This window comes from Globicephala melas, chromosome 2 (assembly GCF_963455315.2).
Source record: "Globicephala melas chromosome 2, mGloMel1.2, whole genome shotgun sequence".
NCBI lineage: Eukaryota > Metazoa > Chordata > Mammalia > Artiodactyla > Delphinidae > Globicephala > Globicephala melas.
Genome location: NC_083315.2, coordinates 148,338,199 through 148,354,085, shown reverse-complemented (window position 1 = coordinate 148,354,085; position 15,887 = coordinate 148,338,199). Strand labels below are relative to the sequence as shown.

Below are 15,887 nucleotides of genomic sequence, written 5' to 3'. Positions count from 1 at the left end.
AGTTGAAAGTAATGAGACCTACTCTCCCTCACAATGAATTATAAATTAAGACCGGTATTTTACTAATTAACTCAAAGAAAATTTTTAGTTAAATAAATGTTTTAAGAGGGTTATTATTTATTCACATGTTACAGTATACTAGCATTCTTACCTAAGATGCCTAGAGTGTACAGAGCTTTTATGAATGTAGAGAATTAAAGTTCAAGACATAAGACTGAATAATGAAACACTTCAGCAGAGGAGAGGCTTCAATAAAACTTTACAAAGCTTGAAGATACCATACTAGAGGACAGAGAAAAAATAGCTTGGAAGAAGCTAAAAATTAGGTAGGTGGGAGGAAAGAGTAGAAATATATTCAACTTTCATTTCAAAATTTAGATTTCTGCTAGATCATTCCTCCTTTTTCTTTTAAGAAATCAGACATGTCAGATCACTTCTCCTATCTCCCAGGAGCAAGACACGAGGGCATGATGAAAGAGTCAATGTCTAAATCTGAAATAACAGTATATGAAGAGTCTAGAGAAGAAGAGGGAGATCACTAAACTATTTAGGGAGCATATTTTAGGGGCAAGTGCTTATATGCATAGAGTGAAAACAATACTTATTTAAATAAGTAGTATGATATACATGGATGCTCTTATTCCCTTCCTATTATTCTTTTAAATATTTAAAATAATTTATCTGGGCTTATAAAGTTGTTCAGATTTAAAAGCAGTGGCACTCCTAATTCCTCCTTAAAGTTATACTTACAGTTGGAGCTGGAGCCATAATGCTCATTGGTACAGGAATCATTGGAGTCCCTAAGAAAAAAGCATAATGAATCTTAAGAATATAATTATATATACAACTATATATTGTATATCAACTACATGCCATACAAATAAGTACTTCCAACTCACAGTTCTTTTAAGGGGAAATGTAGGATTAATGAAAATGAGAAATTAATGGATATTTTTCAAAAGCAACATAGTTATCAGGTTGGTCTAAATAAACTTACAAGCAAAAAGACTCTCTAAAAGCAAAAAGACTACCGCAGCCTGCTTTTGCCTTAAGGAGTAAAACTGTGGATAGTTATCAATTCATGTTTATCTAGTTCAGTACATCCTCAAAACCAGCAACTTTCATACAGATTTGCTTACAGGTGAACAATGGTATTAATGACTCCTTTAAAGGTAAAAATAAATTCTTTGAAAGTTAAAAAACAAAAGCATCAAATAAGAAATTAATCTGGAAACCTAGGAAGAATCTTGTTATTCCTGGTTATTTAATATAAGCAAAAATCATGAAAAAAAAATAAGATTAGTAATCTCAGTCACTGTCAAAGAGAAAATCTCTAAGACAAGCATCTACTGCCCTAAGGGTTTTAGACAGCTATCAATGGGCTATCACTATTGACATCTTACTGGAATCTGCAATTTTGTTTTCACCTAAATTGTTTACTAATCAATAGCTGCTACATTGACAGTCCTTGTGTACATAACTAATGACGAAATCTTACCATTTGAGAACTAAGAAAAAGGTTGCAATGAGGGTAAAACCAGTAAAAGATCTGTCTACTAAAACACAAATTTTAAAATGCTTCTAGAAGTATCTCAAGAAGTTCTGAAATCACTTTTCAGTTCAAATTTAGCATCAACTTAAGATAACTGTCCATCTAAGACTGGTAATAAACTCTTTAACAACTATCCATTTATTTTCCAATATAACCTATTTAAAATAACCTCAGTTTTAAACAAAATTTTTAGAAGATGAAAATCTAGATACTTATCAATAAGCCTACAGAAGACTGTACAAAATAGAAAAAAAAAAAGACTGCAGAATCAAATTTGGGTTCTTTTTTTTCCTTTTGCGGTACATGGGCCTCTCACCGCTGGGGCCTCTCCCATTGCGGAGCACAGGCTCTGGACACGCAGGCTCAGCAGCCATGGCTCAGGGCCCAGCCGCTCCGCGGCATGTGGGATCTTCCCGGACCGGGGCACGAATCCGTGTGCCCTGCATCGGCAGGCGGACTCTCAACCACTGCGCCACCAGGGTAAGCCCTGGGTTCAATTCTTGGTTCTATCACTTTTAGCTATGCAAACTTGGGAAAGCTCTTTAACCTCAGCTTCAGTTTCCTCAATTCAAATGAGGTAATTATTTCCTCAGAGTGCCTACTGAGATCATTTATGTGGAGCACTTAAATAGGTGGACACTCAAAACTACCATCAACTCTAAATTTTTCACTTTTAACTTTGCAAAACAAAAGCAAATACTCCATTTACCAACTGTAATCTGTGCAGCACCTCTTCCACAGGTAAACTTTCTATTTAAGAAAACCTTAAGAGAAAGACATTTTGAAAAAAAATTTTTTTTTCCTTTTTAATAGTTACTAAAAGGTTTAATAGTATGGTTCCCACCTCAACTTACTAATTTCATGAAATGCAGAATTTACAAAAATGTATTGCTGCTCATTACAGATCTATGAATGCTACGGTTAAAAAAAAAAAAAAGGCAAAGTGCACAAAGTGTAAACAGTGTATATACCAGCTGAGGTCTGAAAAAAAAAGTAGGGTAGAATAAACATAAGCAAACACAGTGGGATATACTTTACATCTCTGGAGAGCTACACACCAGAAACTGATAAGAAAGACTTCCCCCCCTTTGGGGAAGGGAATGCTCAGGAACTATGGGGGGGAAACTTCCTTTAATCTATAGCATGCATTACTTTTTTTTTTTTTTTTTGCGGTGCGCAGGCCTCTCACTGTTGTGGCCTCTCCCGCTGCGGAGCACAGGATCCGGACGTGCAGGCTCAGCGGCCATGGCTCACGGGCCCAGCCGCTCCGCGGCATGTGGGATCTTCCCGGACCGGGGCACGAACCCGTGTCCCCTGCATTGGCAGGTGGACTCTCAACCACTGCGCCACGAGGGAAGCCCAGCATGCATTACTTTTAAAGGAAAAATTATGTTTTTTTTCTAATTTATTTTCTAATTTAATATATAATGTGATCGCCACATACGTTATCTCAGAGTTCAATTAATTGCACTAATAGGCAACACAAGAAAATTATACATGAATATGGGTATTGTGGTCTTGAATTATTATACTAGTTTAGCATACTTCTTTTTTTTATTTTTTCAAGTATTGACGCTGCACACAGGATGCAGGTATGAATGAGTTAGCTGTAACTAAAGTCTGATTTATCATTCAAGTATGCTTCCCTAAACAGAAATGATACTGTATGCTATCACAAATGGAATCAGAATTGTTTAATAGCGTTAATACTCTGTGAACAAATGCCCACATTAGTATGGCACTGACTAAACAGACAAGAAGAAATACTGAAAATCTGGTTTTAAGGTCTGCTGACCCATCTTAAAAGATATACTAGGATTAGCCTTAAGAGAAACATGGCCCATTTATCTTCCACTTCCATTTATAATTTGGTATAGTGTTCATCAGAAAACAAGTTACATTTAGTATGTGTTTTTAAAAAATTCAAAGGAATTTAAAATCTTTCCTATAAAACCAATATACTGGTAAGGAACTGATTTTTTTCATTGTCACCGTTCCTGATTCTGAACAAGTTTTATCTCCAATGCCTTAAAATTTCTTCAGAAATAGAAAGTAAACTACTCTTCCCTATAACTCTAATAACACAAACTTTGCTAAAAGTATCATGGTTATTAGTAAAGACTATCAAAAAATAGATATTATGAGACTATAAATTAATGAAAAAAAAATATGGGGACGCCCTCAAATATTGATGCCCAAATGAAAATGGCTCAGGGCACTATCCTTCTCAAGTAATCAATTGGTTTGATGGTTGACAAGTAACTTTTTTCCGTTTTCTATTAACATTATTTTCTTAATCGCCCTTTTCAGGAGAAATTCCTTTACAGTCCATTACAGAGCTGTTAAGTTACTGACTAAAATTCAGTAATTGTTACATGGAATAATAAACTGATAGTACTCAAACGTTCACACTAGGTCCCTGGCAGCAAGGGGTAACAAATACACATCCATGATTATCTAAAAGACCAACTTAACACAGCCAGCTACAAGCATAAATGTCTTAAAAACTTGTACAAGTACTGCATTCTACTCCACAGTATATATGCATAAATAGTTGTTCTGATTTTTTTTTTTTTTTTTAATTTTGGCTGCGTTTCGTTGCTGCACACGGGCTTTCTCTAGTTGCGACACGCAGGCTTCTCATTGTGGTGGCTTCTCTTGTTGGGAGCATGAGCTCTAGGCACACGGGCTTCAGTAGTTGTGGCACACAGGCTCAGTAGTTGTGGCTCGTGGGCTCTAGAGCACAGGCTCAGTAGTTGTGGCGCACGGGCTTAGCTGCTCCGTGGCATGTGGGATCTTCCCAGACCGGGGCTTGAACCCGTGTCTCCTGCATTGGCAGGCGGATTCTTAACCACTGTGCCACAGGGAAGCCCTGTTCTGATTTTTTAAAATTATGATTTACCCTCAAATTCCTGAAGTTTTAAATGATACCCCCAAAAAATTGCCATTTTTATCTTGTGACTTTTCACTTACTTCAACACTGCTGTGTACTTGACCTAGGGGTAGGAGGCCCCCAAAGCTGAGCCTCTATAATGTACATGTTATGAATTAACAACCCATCATATAAGCCAACTGCAACGTACTTTTGATTCTGCAACAGTCAAGCTCTTTAGTAAACACTGTTAACTTCAAACACATAATCCAATAGTTAAAGCCAGGTCACTGAAGTAGACTTTTCCTCAAAAAGAAATACTTTTGGATGGTTTACAAGATCATTTGTTCATTTCAGCCTGAATTACATAGCTTCTGTGTTAAAAGAAAATACTTCTAACATGCAGATTAAGGAGGACTCTTAGATATTACCTTTCAGAAGGGAAACTGGGAAACTGATTCTGCATGAAACGCTTTCAACCCCATCAAAATATAAAAATATGTGAACTACCACTCATAAACCAGAGGAAAACTCTTTCTCCTAAACCAATGTTAATTACAAACCTCAAGATAATGGTTCTCAAATGTGGGTTCTCTTAACTGTGCTTAAATGGATACCTATGAATCACCTGTGAACTTGTTGAAAAGAGACTCCTGAGCCCCAATTTCTGAGGATTTGATTCAGTGGCTTGCGGTGACGCCTTAAAAATTTTTTTATTTTTTTTAAACCTCATAAAACATTGGAGAGAAGAAGCTTTTAAATAGTTATTTGGAGAGCTCTCCAAGATTTATTGTCAAGGATTTCCCTGGCGGCGCAGTGGTTAAGAATCCGCCTGCCAATGCAGGGGACATGGGTTCAAGCCCTGGTCCGGGAAGATCCCAAAAGCTGGGGAGCAACTAAGCCCATGCGCCACAACTACTAAGCCTGCACTCTAGAGCCCGCGAGCCACAACTATTGAAGCCTGCGTGCCTAGAGCCCATGAGCCACAACTACTGAAGCCTGCGCGCCTAAAGCTTGTGCTCTGCAATAAGAAAAGCCACCGCAATGAGAGAAGCCCACGCACCACAACGAATATCCCCCGCTCTCCGCAACTAGAGAATGCCCGTGCTCAGCAAAGAAGACCCAATGCAGCCAAAGATAAATAAATTTAAAAAAAGATTTATTGTCAAGTATAAAAAAAAAACAAGGCAGAATAGAATACATAGGATGTTACTGTATATCGGTGTCAAAAGAATAAAACAAAACAAATGGATAGAAAAATAAAAATATCTGAAAGGATAAAGAAGAAACTAATAACCCTGCTTTGTTCCCCCTTTCAGTAAGGGGACGGTAACAAGTTATATGGGAATGTGAGAAAAATTTTCCACTGTATACCCTTTTGATTTTTGAACGTATAGTTTTTAAAACGTATAGTGTTTAAAAATACTGTACTATTTAAAATGTATAGTATTTAAAAATAAATGTATTATCTATATTTTTAAATAAAGACTTTTTAATTTCCCAGATGAGTCTGATACTCAGCCAGAAATGAAAACTATCACCATAGGAAAATGAGACATCACATTTCCAGAATGCTAACAGCTCTTCTACCAACAGTCACATATGTATCATCTTCCTAAAGTTAATATTGCAATAACACAAGGATGGGTTTAAAAAAAACCCACAGAATCATTGGTGGGAATGTAAAATGGTGCAGCCACTACGGCAACGGTATGGAGGTTCCTAAATAACTAAAAATGGAGCTACCATATGATCCTACAATCTCACTCTTGGGCATATATCTGGAGAAAACTCTAATTCAAAACATACGTGCACCCCAGTGTTCACAGCAGCACTATTTACAATAGCCAAGACATGGAAGCAATCTAAATGTCCATTGACAGATGAATGGATAAATAAGGTGTGGTATATATTTACAATGGAATATTACTCAGCCATAAAAAAGAATGAAATAATGCCATTTGCAGCAACATGGATGGACCTAGAGATTATCATACTAAATGAAGTCAGACAGAGAAAGACAAATATCATGTGACATCACTTACATGTAGAATCTAAAAATATGATACAAATGAACGTATTTACAGAACAGACACACAGACACAGAAAACAAACATGGTTACCAAAAGAGGACGGGGAGAGAGAGAAATTAGGAGTTTGGGACTAGCAAATATGAACTAATACATATTAAATAGATAAAAAACAAGGATTTACTGTTTATCACAGGGAACTATATTCAATATCTTGCAATAAAGTATAATGGAAAAGAATCTAAAACAGTGTGTGTGTTTATATATATAAATAACTGAATCACTTTGCTGTACACCAGAAACTAACACAACACTGTAAATCAACTACACTTCAAAAACAACAACCGTATCCACAAACTTACCTGGAGGTACAGGTGGTGGAAAGCCAGGAAACTGTGGGGGTGGGATCCCTGGTGGGAGTGCTGGGATTCCCATGGGAGGGCGATTCAAATGAGGAGGGAATGACATTCTTACCGCAGCGGTCTAAAGAAAGAAATCATGACAAATCATGTTATTTGAAAACTTTACAATTTGATATGCTTGGTTTGTTGGCCTTCATTTTTAGAGTATCTGCAAAATTCTCAAGTTTTCTTACCCAAAGGAGCTGGCAAAGACCCTCTTTTCTCTGTCTGTCCATTGAGAATTTTTTAAACTTAGATCTTTTCTAAAATAAGTTCCCAAAATGTACACGATCTAACTTCAGGATAGACTCCTACAGTCATATGGGAATACATATAAAGGAAGAAAAAAATTTTGAGGTTCAGTTAATATCCAGAAATTAAATACCAAACATCAATGAATCTTTTTAAATCAAACTCAGAATCCAGGAAGATATCTAACAGTTTTTAAGTGTTCCGATGCATTAATTTTTTATACACATCAGCACCCTGAAAACTAAATTTACAAAGTTACACAGTATTTGTTGATTCAGTGTTGGCCAGTTCTTCCAGGACAAATGAATGTCTCAGTGACTTTCTACAAACCTGAGGGGGGAGGGGGGACGACCTCCATATATCAGGTCACATAGTAACCATTCAAATATAATGGTTCAAATATAAACCATTCACATACAACTCGTGACAATGAGAAAAAAGTGGTAATTTTTCTTAAACTTAAAAGCAAACCTCTTAACCATTCTTGAATGATATTCAATGAATGAATGACTGAAACTCAAGAATCAGACGCTGGTATTTGATTTTTAAAAATACAAGAACACAATGAACTGTTTGATTTGGTTTGTGATATCATTCCTTAATAAGAAACTTTTGTCTTTTAGATAAAGTACTGGGCTTCCCTGGTGGCACAGTATTTAAGAATCCGCCTGCCAATGCAGGGGACACGTGTTCGAGCCCTGGTTCGGGAAGATCCCACATGCCGCGGAGCAGCTAAGCTTGTGCGCCACAACTACTTAGCTGCGCGCCACAACTACTGAAGCCCGTGTGCCTGGAGCCCATGCTCTGCAGCAAGAGAAGCCACTGCAATGAGAAGCCCACGCACCGGAATGAAGAGTAGCCCCCGCTCGCCGTAACTAGAGAAAGCCACGAGCAGCAACGAAGACCCAACAGAGTAAAAAATAAATAAAATAGAAGTACTTAAGACTTTTCCTCCCCCCAAATTTTATATTTTTGTCAACATACTCAAGTGTCCAGAACTACTGGAAAAAAGTAGAAAAATGATGTTAGAATGCCCTAGTAGGATTCCATGCACCAATTTTAACAAGCAGCCAAAATAAGTGGGTTGATCTCCTATCAGTGATGCAGCTAAAAGTGGTGATTTGATTAATAGATTTTCTGTTGGACACTAGGAAAAACTCCCCCACCTACACTCTGTAACTGAAGGAGTCTAGAGTTTCAGAAGCTTTTAAAGAATGTTTTTCTCTATTATTTTCTTTTCTATGTTTTTTTTTTCAGATGTACGTGGGCCTCTCACTGTCGTGGCCTCTCCCGTTGCGGAGCACAGGCTTCGGACGCGCAGGCTCAGCGGCCACGGCTCACGGGCCCAGCCGCTCCACGGCATGTGGGATCCTCCCAGACCAGGGCACGAACCCGTGTCCCCTGCATCGGCAGGCGGACTCTCAACCACTGCGCCACCAGGGAAGCCCTTTTCTATGTTTTATATATTGTTTTACTCACCCTTTAGAAGAGAGAGGATAAAATGTGCATGTCTTCTACTTCCTCGCCCCTGATTCCAACAGTTTGGTATAATTCGTTGTATTCTTCTAAAATATCTTTCTAGACACAAGCTAATATATAATCACTTATGTTTTTCTGCAAACAATATAATCATACTATATTGTTATGTGCATTTCTCCCTCATCATTATTAACATCTCTTCATGTCACTTCATAAAGTTCTATTCCATTCTTTATAATGCAGTAAACTATTACTATATAGCTGTAACTAACCAACATTGATGATTCTCCACATTTTACCTCTTACAAATCATATTAAACATTCTTGGTCATATTGGACATATAACTCTAAGCACCTGTGCAAGTAATTCTATAATACAGATCAGTACTGTATGTATCTACTCTTTACCTCCAAATCTAGTGTACAAATTAATTTTCCCACCAACAGTACATGGGTACGCCCTTTCCTCATATCCTCACCATCACTGTAGTAAATCTCCAGTGTGACAGGTAAAAAACAGTTTCAACTTGCATTAGACATTATTACACATTTCTTTAAAAAGCATGTCCTTCATCCTCACAGCTCTTCTTCCTCAGTATTCTTTTCACTTAATAAGTTAGGATATACAATATTCTGTAAAATCTAAACTTCAATTTCGAAAGCACAGTACATTTAAAATATTTAGGAAGCTTTACAAGTAAAATAAATTCCTAGAATGTTGTCATATACCAACAAATAAGGTACTGGAAATGCCTTAAATATTAAGTAGGTATCAACTTAAGTTAAAAAGAAAAATGTAACTAATTTAAGATAGTAAACGTGTTGAATTTTTTAATAATCTTTTTTAAAATACTTTTTCGCCCAAAACAAAAACAAATATTCCACATGGAAGGGGACAGGAGTGTATATCCTTTTAAAACATCGAGGGCTACAGTCCTACTTACAGAAGCTTTTATATTATCATTTTAATATTCTATCTCAGCACTTCCTTAGGAGGGCAGTTGGTATTAATACCTGTTAAATAAATAATCAGTGAATGAATCAGTAAACAAATAAACTCTGAGAACCTCTTTAAATAAATTGATTAAGAAGCTACCATGTGCCAGGTACTATTCTAGCAATGACTCAGTACCTAGCCTCACAATGGTTACGAAGATTGGGCCATGAATTCATCTTTAGAATCACTTTTTCCCAAGTACTAAATACAAATACTACTTTTAGAAAGAAACCCTCTAAGTTCTTGGTGTTTAAACGATTTTTCACGGTTTTCAAACGTATCATTCATTAAGAGTTAACCAGATTACGTTTCAGTTTATGCTAATATACTCATTTCATTCACTCCAATTTTTCTACGAAGTATTTCCCATTTATTTGGAACTGTTCAAAACTTGCTCATTTGTAGGCTAAACTTCGAAGGTGAAGGTAATCTTAATAAGATAACAGCCCCTCCTATGGAAATTCAGAAAACAAACATTTCTGATGATCTCTGATAAATATTAATACTCACTTTAAACATCCTAGGGACTTCCCTGCTGGCACAGTGGTTAAGAATCTGCCTGCCAGTGCAGGGGACACGGGTTCGAGCCCTGGTCTGGGAAGATCCCACATGCCACAGAGCAACTAAGCCCGTGCACCACAACTACTGACGCCCACGTGCCTAGAGCCTGTGCTCTGCAACGAAGAGTAGCCCCCGCTCGCTGCAACTAGAGAAAGCTCACACACAGCAACGAAGACCCAACACAGCCAAAAAAAATCCTAAAATGGGTATCAACCACTTACTTCAACATAAAGTTTGGTATACTTTGATGTATGTGAAAATGAATGATAATAAACGAAGCTTATTATTTTTGCCTATAGTTGATAAATTGTAATACTCACAATAAATTATACAGATAGTCAAAGTTGGTAGGTACTTTGTAGAATGAACCAGGGAAGAGAGCTAAGGGAGTGCTTCATTTTAAACATGGTGGTCAGGTCTCACCAAGAAGGTAACATCTGAAGAAAGACTTGCAAGAGACTGAGGCAGGAAACTCTATTCTGGGGGGCAACAGCCTTCCCAGCAAAGGAAACAGCAGATACAAAGAGCCTGAGGTGGGAATGCAGTGTTTGCAGGAGGAGTAACAAGGCCAACAGTTGGAGCACAGTACTGGCGGCAAGCTGGAGACGGGAAAGGGGTTCAAAGAGTTTAACGCTTTGTAAGCCGCTGTAAAAGTACTGGGTTTTACTCAGAATGAGACAGAAAGCATTTGAAAGGGTTTTGACCTGACTTATATTTTAACACTGTCACTGGCCACTATGTGAATATAAGACTGGAGGAGAACAAGGGTAGAGAAGCAAGAGACTATTGCAATAATCCAGACAAAAAGAGATGGCCTAGAACAGGTGGTAGCAGTGAACTGGTAACAAGTTATTTATTGGTTTCTGTATATACTTTGAATGTGGTCAATTGCTGAGGGATTGTGTGGGGGGTTTGAGAGAGATGCAGAGGTTATTTTATTAGCACTGAAGTGACTTACATAGCATTTAAAGAATACTTGAATAGTAGTGTTTCACTTTTAGAAGGTTCAAAGCATTTTCACCTGCTAAGTATGAAACTTTATGGCCCAAAGTAACAAAAACAAGCCCCTATGTTGGAAGTGTTCCCTATCTCGACTGTGACAGTGGTCATACAGGTTTATGTATTCGTCAAAATTCACTGAAATTAAAATGGGTGCCTTTTACTGTATGTAAATTTTATCTCAATAAATATGGTCCTCCCAAAAAAGAAAACAAACTTCTAAAGAAGCTTTACCTCTACCCCTCAACATATGCATGCATTCTGCTTTTCTTTTTCACTTTTTTCTCTTTACTCTCTTAAACCACTCTTTTTCTGCACTCATGAGAATACTATTACTGCTTATATGCATTCCTCCATTACAGATTTATCCCGATAGACACAAAGTATTTCACCAGGGTCAGATTTACAGGCTAACCCCATCAGGACACTGTGTACCAAGAAGCAATTGAACCAACAGATTCTCCTCAGCAAACACACATATACAACTTAATCATTTATTCAATAAAACATCCAGCTCCAATTATTTGCCAGGTTCTTTTCTAAGCATTACTTTTACTAGTTCTGAAAAAGCAAGTTTTAAGTTATTATGTGTAGTTATACAGCCAGTCCAGTAACTCTACATTAAATATGAATGATTAGTGTAGCATGCACTGTTTCCTGCTCTGCTTATAGCCTTCAAGGTACAAAGGACTGACATAACTGCCCCAGCCTAAGCAAAGCAAGCCTAACTACAGAGAGAGATTAGTGGTAGTCTAGAGGTGGGAATAGGGAGTGACTTGCAAACAAAAAAGAGGGATCCTTTGGGGGTAATGGTTGCACAACTCTGCACATTTACTGAAAAACACTAAATTGTACACTTACAATGAGTGCATTTTATATGTTAATTATACCTTAATAAAAGGTAGCAATACGACTTCAGGACAATTTCAGGCAAAACCCAGTTAAAACCGGTAGATTATACTGTACCAATATTAATTTACTGATTTTGATCACTGTACTGTTGTTAATTAAGAGAATGTAACTGTCTGTAAAAATACACACTTAAGTATTCAGGGGTTAAGAGGGACACCACATCTGCAACTTACTAGCAAAAGATTTCAGAAGAAAACTATGGAGATAAAAAGGAGAGGAGGATAAAGCAAATTGGTAAAATGTTAACATCTGGGGAATCTGGATGAAAGATATTTGAGAATTCTTTGAAGTTTGAAATTATGTCAAAATAAAAAAAGCAATATCAATTCTGGTTAGTGGAAATACGTTTTTATTGTCTGGAGTTTCAAAATTCAAAAAAGTTAGGAAAAAAGCTATTCAAAAACTTTGAGGAATCAGTCAAAATTCTCATGAACAGCAGTGGTAGAATCAGAAAAAAATTATCAAGAGATTAAAAAAATAAACAGAATGTTTTTATAAGATGTTAAAAGATTCAATGATTACTTTTGCTTCTATAGTATAAAAGTCAGTATGATTTTTCTCTAAATCATGTGTAAATGAAAAAGGTATATAGCTAACTTGCCTGTGGCCAAAACAGAAAAAGGAATTTGGTAACCGCAAGAAGATGAATTATTTAATAAAAATAACAGGTAAGATATTAATTTACTTTTGTTTACAAAAGCTTTCAACATTATCTCATTTAACCTACCAAATTACCTAGTGTAAATATATTATTCTTCTTTTACAGATGAAGAAGCTAACTTGTCCAAAGGAACACAATAAATGGGTAAGGACTCCACAGTCCCCACTATCCTGAAATTACCAATCCAAAGGCTGTTTTCACTTATCACAATGCCTCTTTCTAGTAATGACATACCAATGATTAACTCTGACTTTATTTACAGAAGTCTATCCAGAGTACACTGGAAGAAATGTTAGAGTCAGGGTTAGGGTCTTGTATTGATACTTCACTGAAAATTCTTAAACAACAAACACTATCAGTTAACGTGGACTAAACACTATGTTACTTGAGTATTGCATTAAGGATTTTACATTTTTTTCAATTAATTCCCAATTCCAATAACCTATTAGGTGAATACAATTAATAATCCTCATTTTACAAGTGAAGAAAACCAAGGCTTTAAGAAAAATTAAATGAGAATAGCATAGCATCTACTTGAATCGTGAGGAACTGATGACCACTGAATGCCTTTCTAGGCCTCTGAACATTTTTGGAAATAACCTTTTAAAAATTAAAGCTCCTAAAACTATATAAGAACTGTTTATACACTACTGCCAACTACCCAATTCACAGTACTTCACACTATAGCAGTCTGGGGCAAGAGAAGTCCAATCTCCTCCCTCTTTTTGGTCGGCTCCACTCTGCCCAGTATCAAAATGGCTTTTCCATGGCAATATACAACCATATTACATAACTTCAAAATCATCTTCATACTCCTATAACTATTTCAAAAAACGTGTTTTAAAAGTAGTATTGAAGACCAAAGAAGCATGAGAACGAAGCAACATATTTTAACGTGGGGCTGGGTCCTACCCTAGAATCAATGAAGATATAGTTTACTTTAACCTCCAGGGGAGGAAGGGGGCAAGGCCACACCACCCACCACAATCTTAGACAAGCAAACCAACCAGAAGGGTGGTAGAAAAGGTGGGCAGTAGCTAAATTCAAGTCGGGGGCGGGGGGAGGGAGGGCAGTTCACTCGGTGGCGGGCTTTAGACGACCGAAGAAGGGACAGAAAACAGCTGGTGGCCAGCCCCCCGCTAAAAAAAAGGGTGGGTGCGAGCAGGCTTCTAGGCAGAGCCTGGGGCAATTGTATCCTAGGCCCGGAATATTTACCGCAGGGCTTCCGCAGGCTCACGTTAGAAAGGGGCCTCAGGGAAGGGCTCCCCAGGGGCCGACCGAGCGTTCTGTGGCAAACGTGGAGCCCAGAATGGGCCGAGGCCTCTCTGTGGCGAGCCGTGGAAAGGAAAGGGAAAGTGGACGACAATGCAAGGAGGAAGGCTTGGCAGTAGGTCCGGCCTCCACGGGCTCCTACTGGGCCCACTGGTTTTCGAGGCCTAAAAGAAGTAGAGAAACCCAAGCCTCGTGCCCGTGCCCATCCCCTCCCCCACCCCACCCCCACCCCACCCTTATCCCCATCCCACCCCAGCCCTTCGGCAGGCTCCCCGGCTTTCCCTCCTCCCCCAGCCGAAGTACCCTGTCTCCCGGTTTCCACACGCGTTCAGAGGAGCGAACTCACCCGCCGCTGAAGAAATTGTACTGCCTTCGCGGCCTTCCGGGCTCCAAGTTATGAGGGAGTTCCACCAGCTCGAGATTTCTGCGCGCCGCTAACCGGGAGACTAGTGCCGAAGCGCCTACTCTCACAGGCCGCAAACACATCCGCGCTGCGCGGGGAGCTTCTGGAGGTCTTCCTATTGCCCGGCGTGCACTGCGGCTGGGGGCGTGGAGAGGAGGACCATAGAGAAGAGCGTAGGTAGGTAATCGTCACTCTTGGCTCTGAATCACCACGCAGCGGCAAATAACCATAGAGAGGAGCGCCTAATGAGGGCTAGAAGGGCTCGAGCTGTATGTTACGACCCACCCTGCCATTTTTGATTGGAGCTGATTGAATCTTATGATTACGCGACGCCATCTTGAGGTCAAGGTGCTGGCCGGACACTGCGCGAGGGCTGTAAGAGGGTTTCCCATTTTTTGTAGTTTGTGTTTCGGGGGTTAGAATCTCGCTCTGAGGCTCTTTGAGGTTCGATGGGCTGATAACTGGGCCTCACCCAGCACCTCAGAAGAAACCCCAAGTGCTAATCCTAGAAAACTTTTGTTAATACCAAGAGATAAGTGGCAAAGGCTGCGGTTTTTAAAAAGTGCGCACACATGCACAAACAAAGCTTACGCGCGCAGGTAGGGCCGAAGAGGCGGCTATAACGTGTTTGAAATTCCTAAAACGGCCTGTAAAAACATTTAACACAGCTTTCATTCTATAATGTAAACGTGCTAAAAAGAATTTCACTTATTAGATTATTAGAAATAAACTAATCAGGAGTGATTAAGTTATTCAGTTTATGACTATATGGTCAGTATCTATTTACAGGCCTTTGTTTCCCAACTGCTTGCTTCTCAGAAGGCTTATAACTTATTCAGTATACAGTTATTGTCTCACTGAGTGCCTGGTGCTGGGAGTATGGTAAATAGGAGGGAGACGTTATCTTTGTTCGGGAGAGCTGCAAACAACGCAGAATAGATGACAAACTGACGACTGCTTATAAAATTGAACATATCTGTATACTTCCTATCAGCTTTTCCTGTTTAATATTACTCTCTAACACTTTTCTTATTTATTTTATGGTTTGTCTGCACATACCCCACTAGAATGTAAACTTCAGGAGTGCGAGTATTGTGTTTTGTTCACTGCTGTTTATCTCCAGTGCCTAGAAGAATGCCTGATACATAGCAAAGGCTCAAAAAATATATTTTGAATGAAGGAAATGATTATACATGGGTACCAACAGAACATAAAATGCAGTGGGAGACTAATGTGAAACGCTAACAGTACCACCATTTGTAAAATTTACATCCATCTGTATTTCGGCTTGCTAGGTTTGTTACCATTAAGAAAGGTTAATAATACCTACTCCCCAGAGCTGTTGCAGGAGTTAAATTGGCTAATGCATGTGAAAATACTTTGTTCAGTAAAGCGCTAGTCAAATGCTAGTTACATTTTGCAAATAAAAAGAGTTTGTGCCTTTTTTTTTTTTTTTACAACCACAAGCATAAACAGAGAAATCCTTTCAGGTTACT

General features: G+C 38.4%; 1 protein-coding gene across 3 annotated transcripts in view; it reads right to left on the bottom strand.

The window, feature by feature from the left end:
* The window catches only part of RBM25 (RNA binding motif protein 25), a 54,398-nt gene extending 39,885 nt beyond the window's left edge, over window positions 1–14,513 (bottom strand). The window contains exons 1-4 of one of the 3 annotated variants that reach the window (XM_060295003.1): window positions 14,335–14,513; window positions 13,932–14,152; window positions 6,817–6,937; window positions 751–800 (exon numbers count right to left, since the gene is read on the bottom strand). In XM_060295003.1, coding sequence (XP_060150986.1) covers window positions 751–800; window positions 6,817–6,922 — 156 coding nt within the window. In that variant the 5' untranslated portion in view covers window positions 6,923–6,937; window positions 13,932–14,152; window positions 14,335–14,513. Of the gene's footprint in view, window positions 1–750; window positions 801–6,816; window positions 6,938–7,049; window positions 7,068–13,931; window positions 14,153–14,334 lie in introns of those variants that run through there. The other 2 variants (XM_030831609.2, XM_070044984.1) reach the window with 2 other exon arrangements.
* Window positions 14,514–15,887: the final 1,374 nt, after the last annotated feature.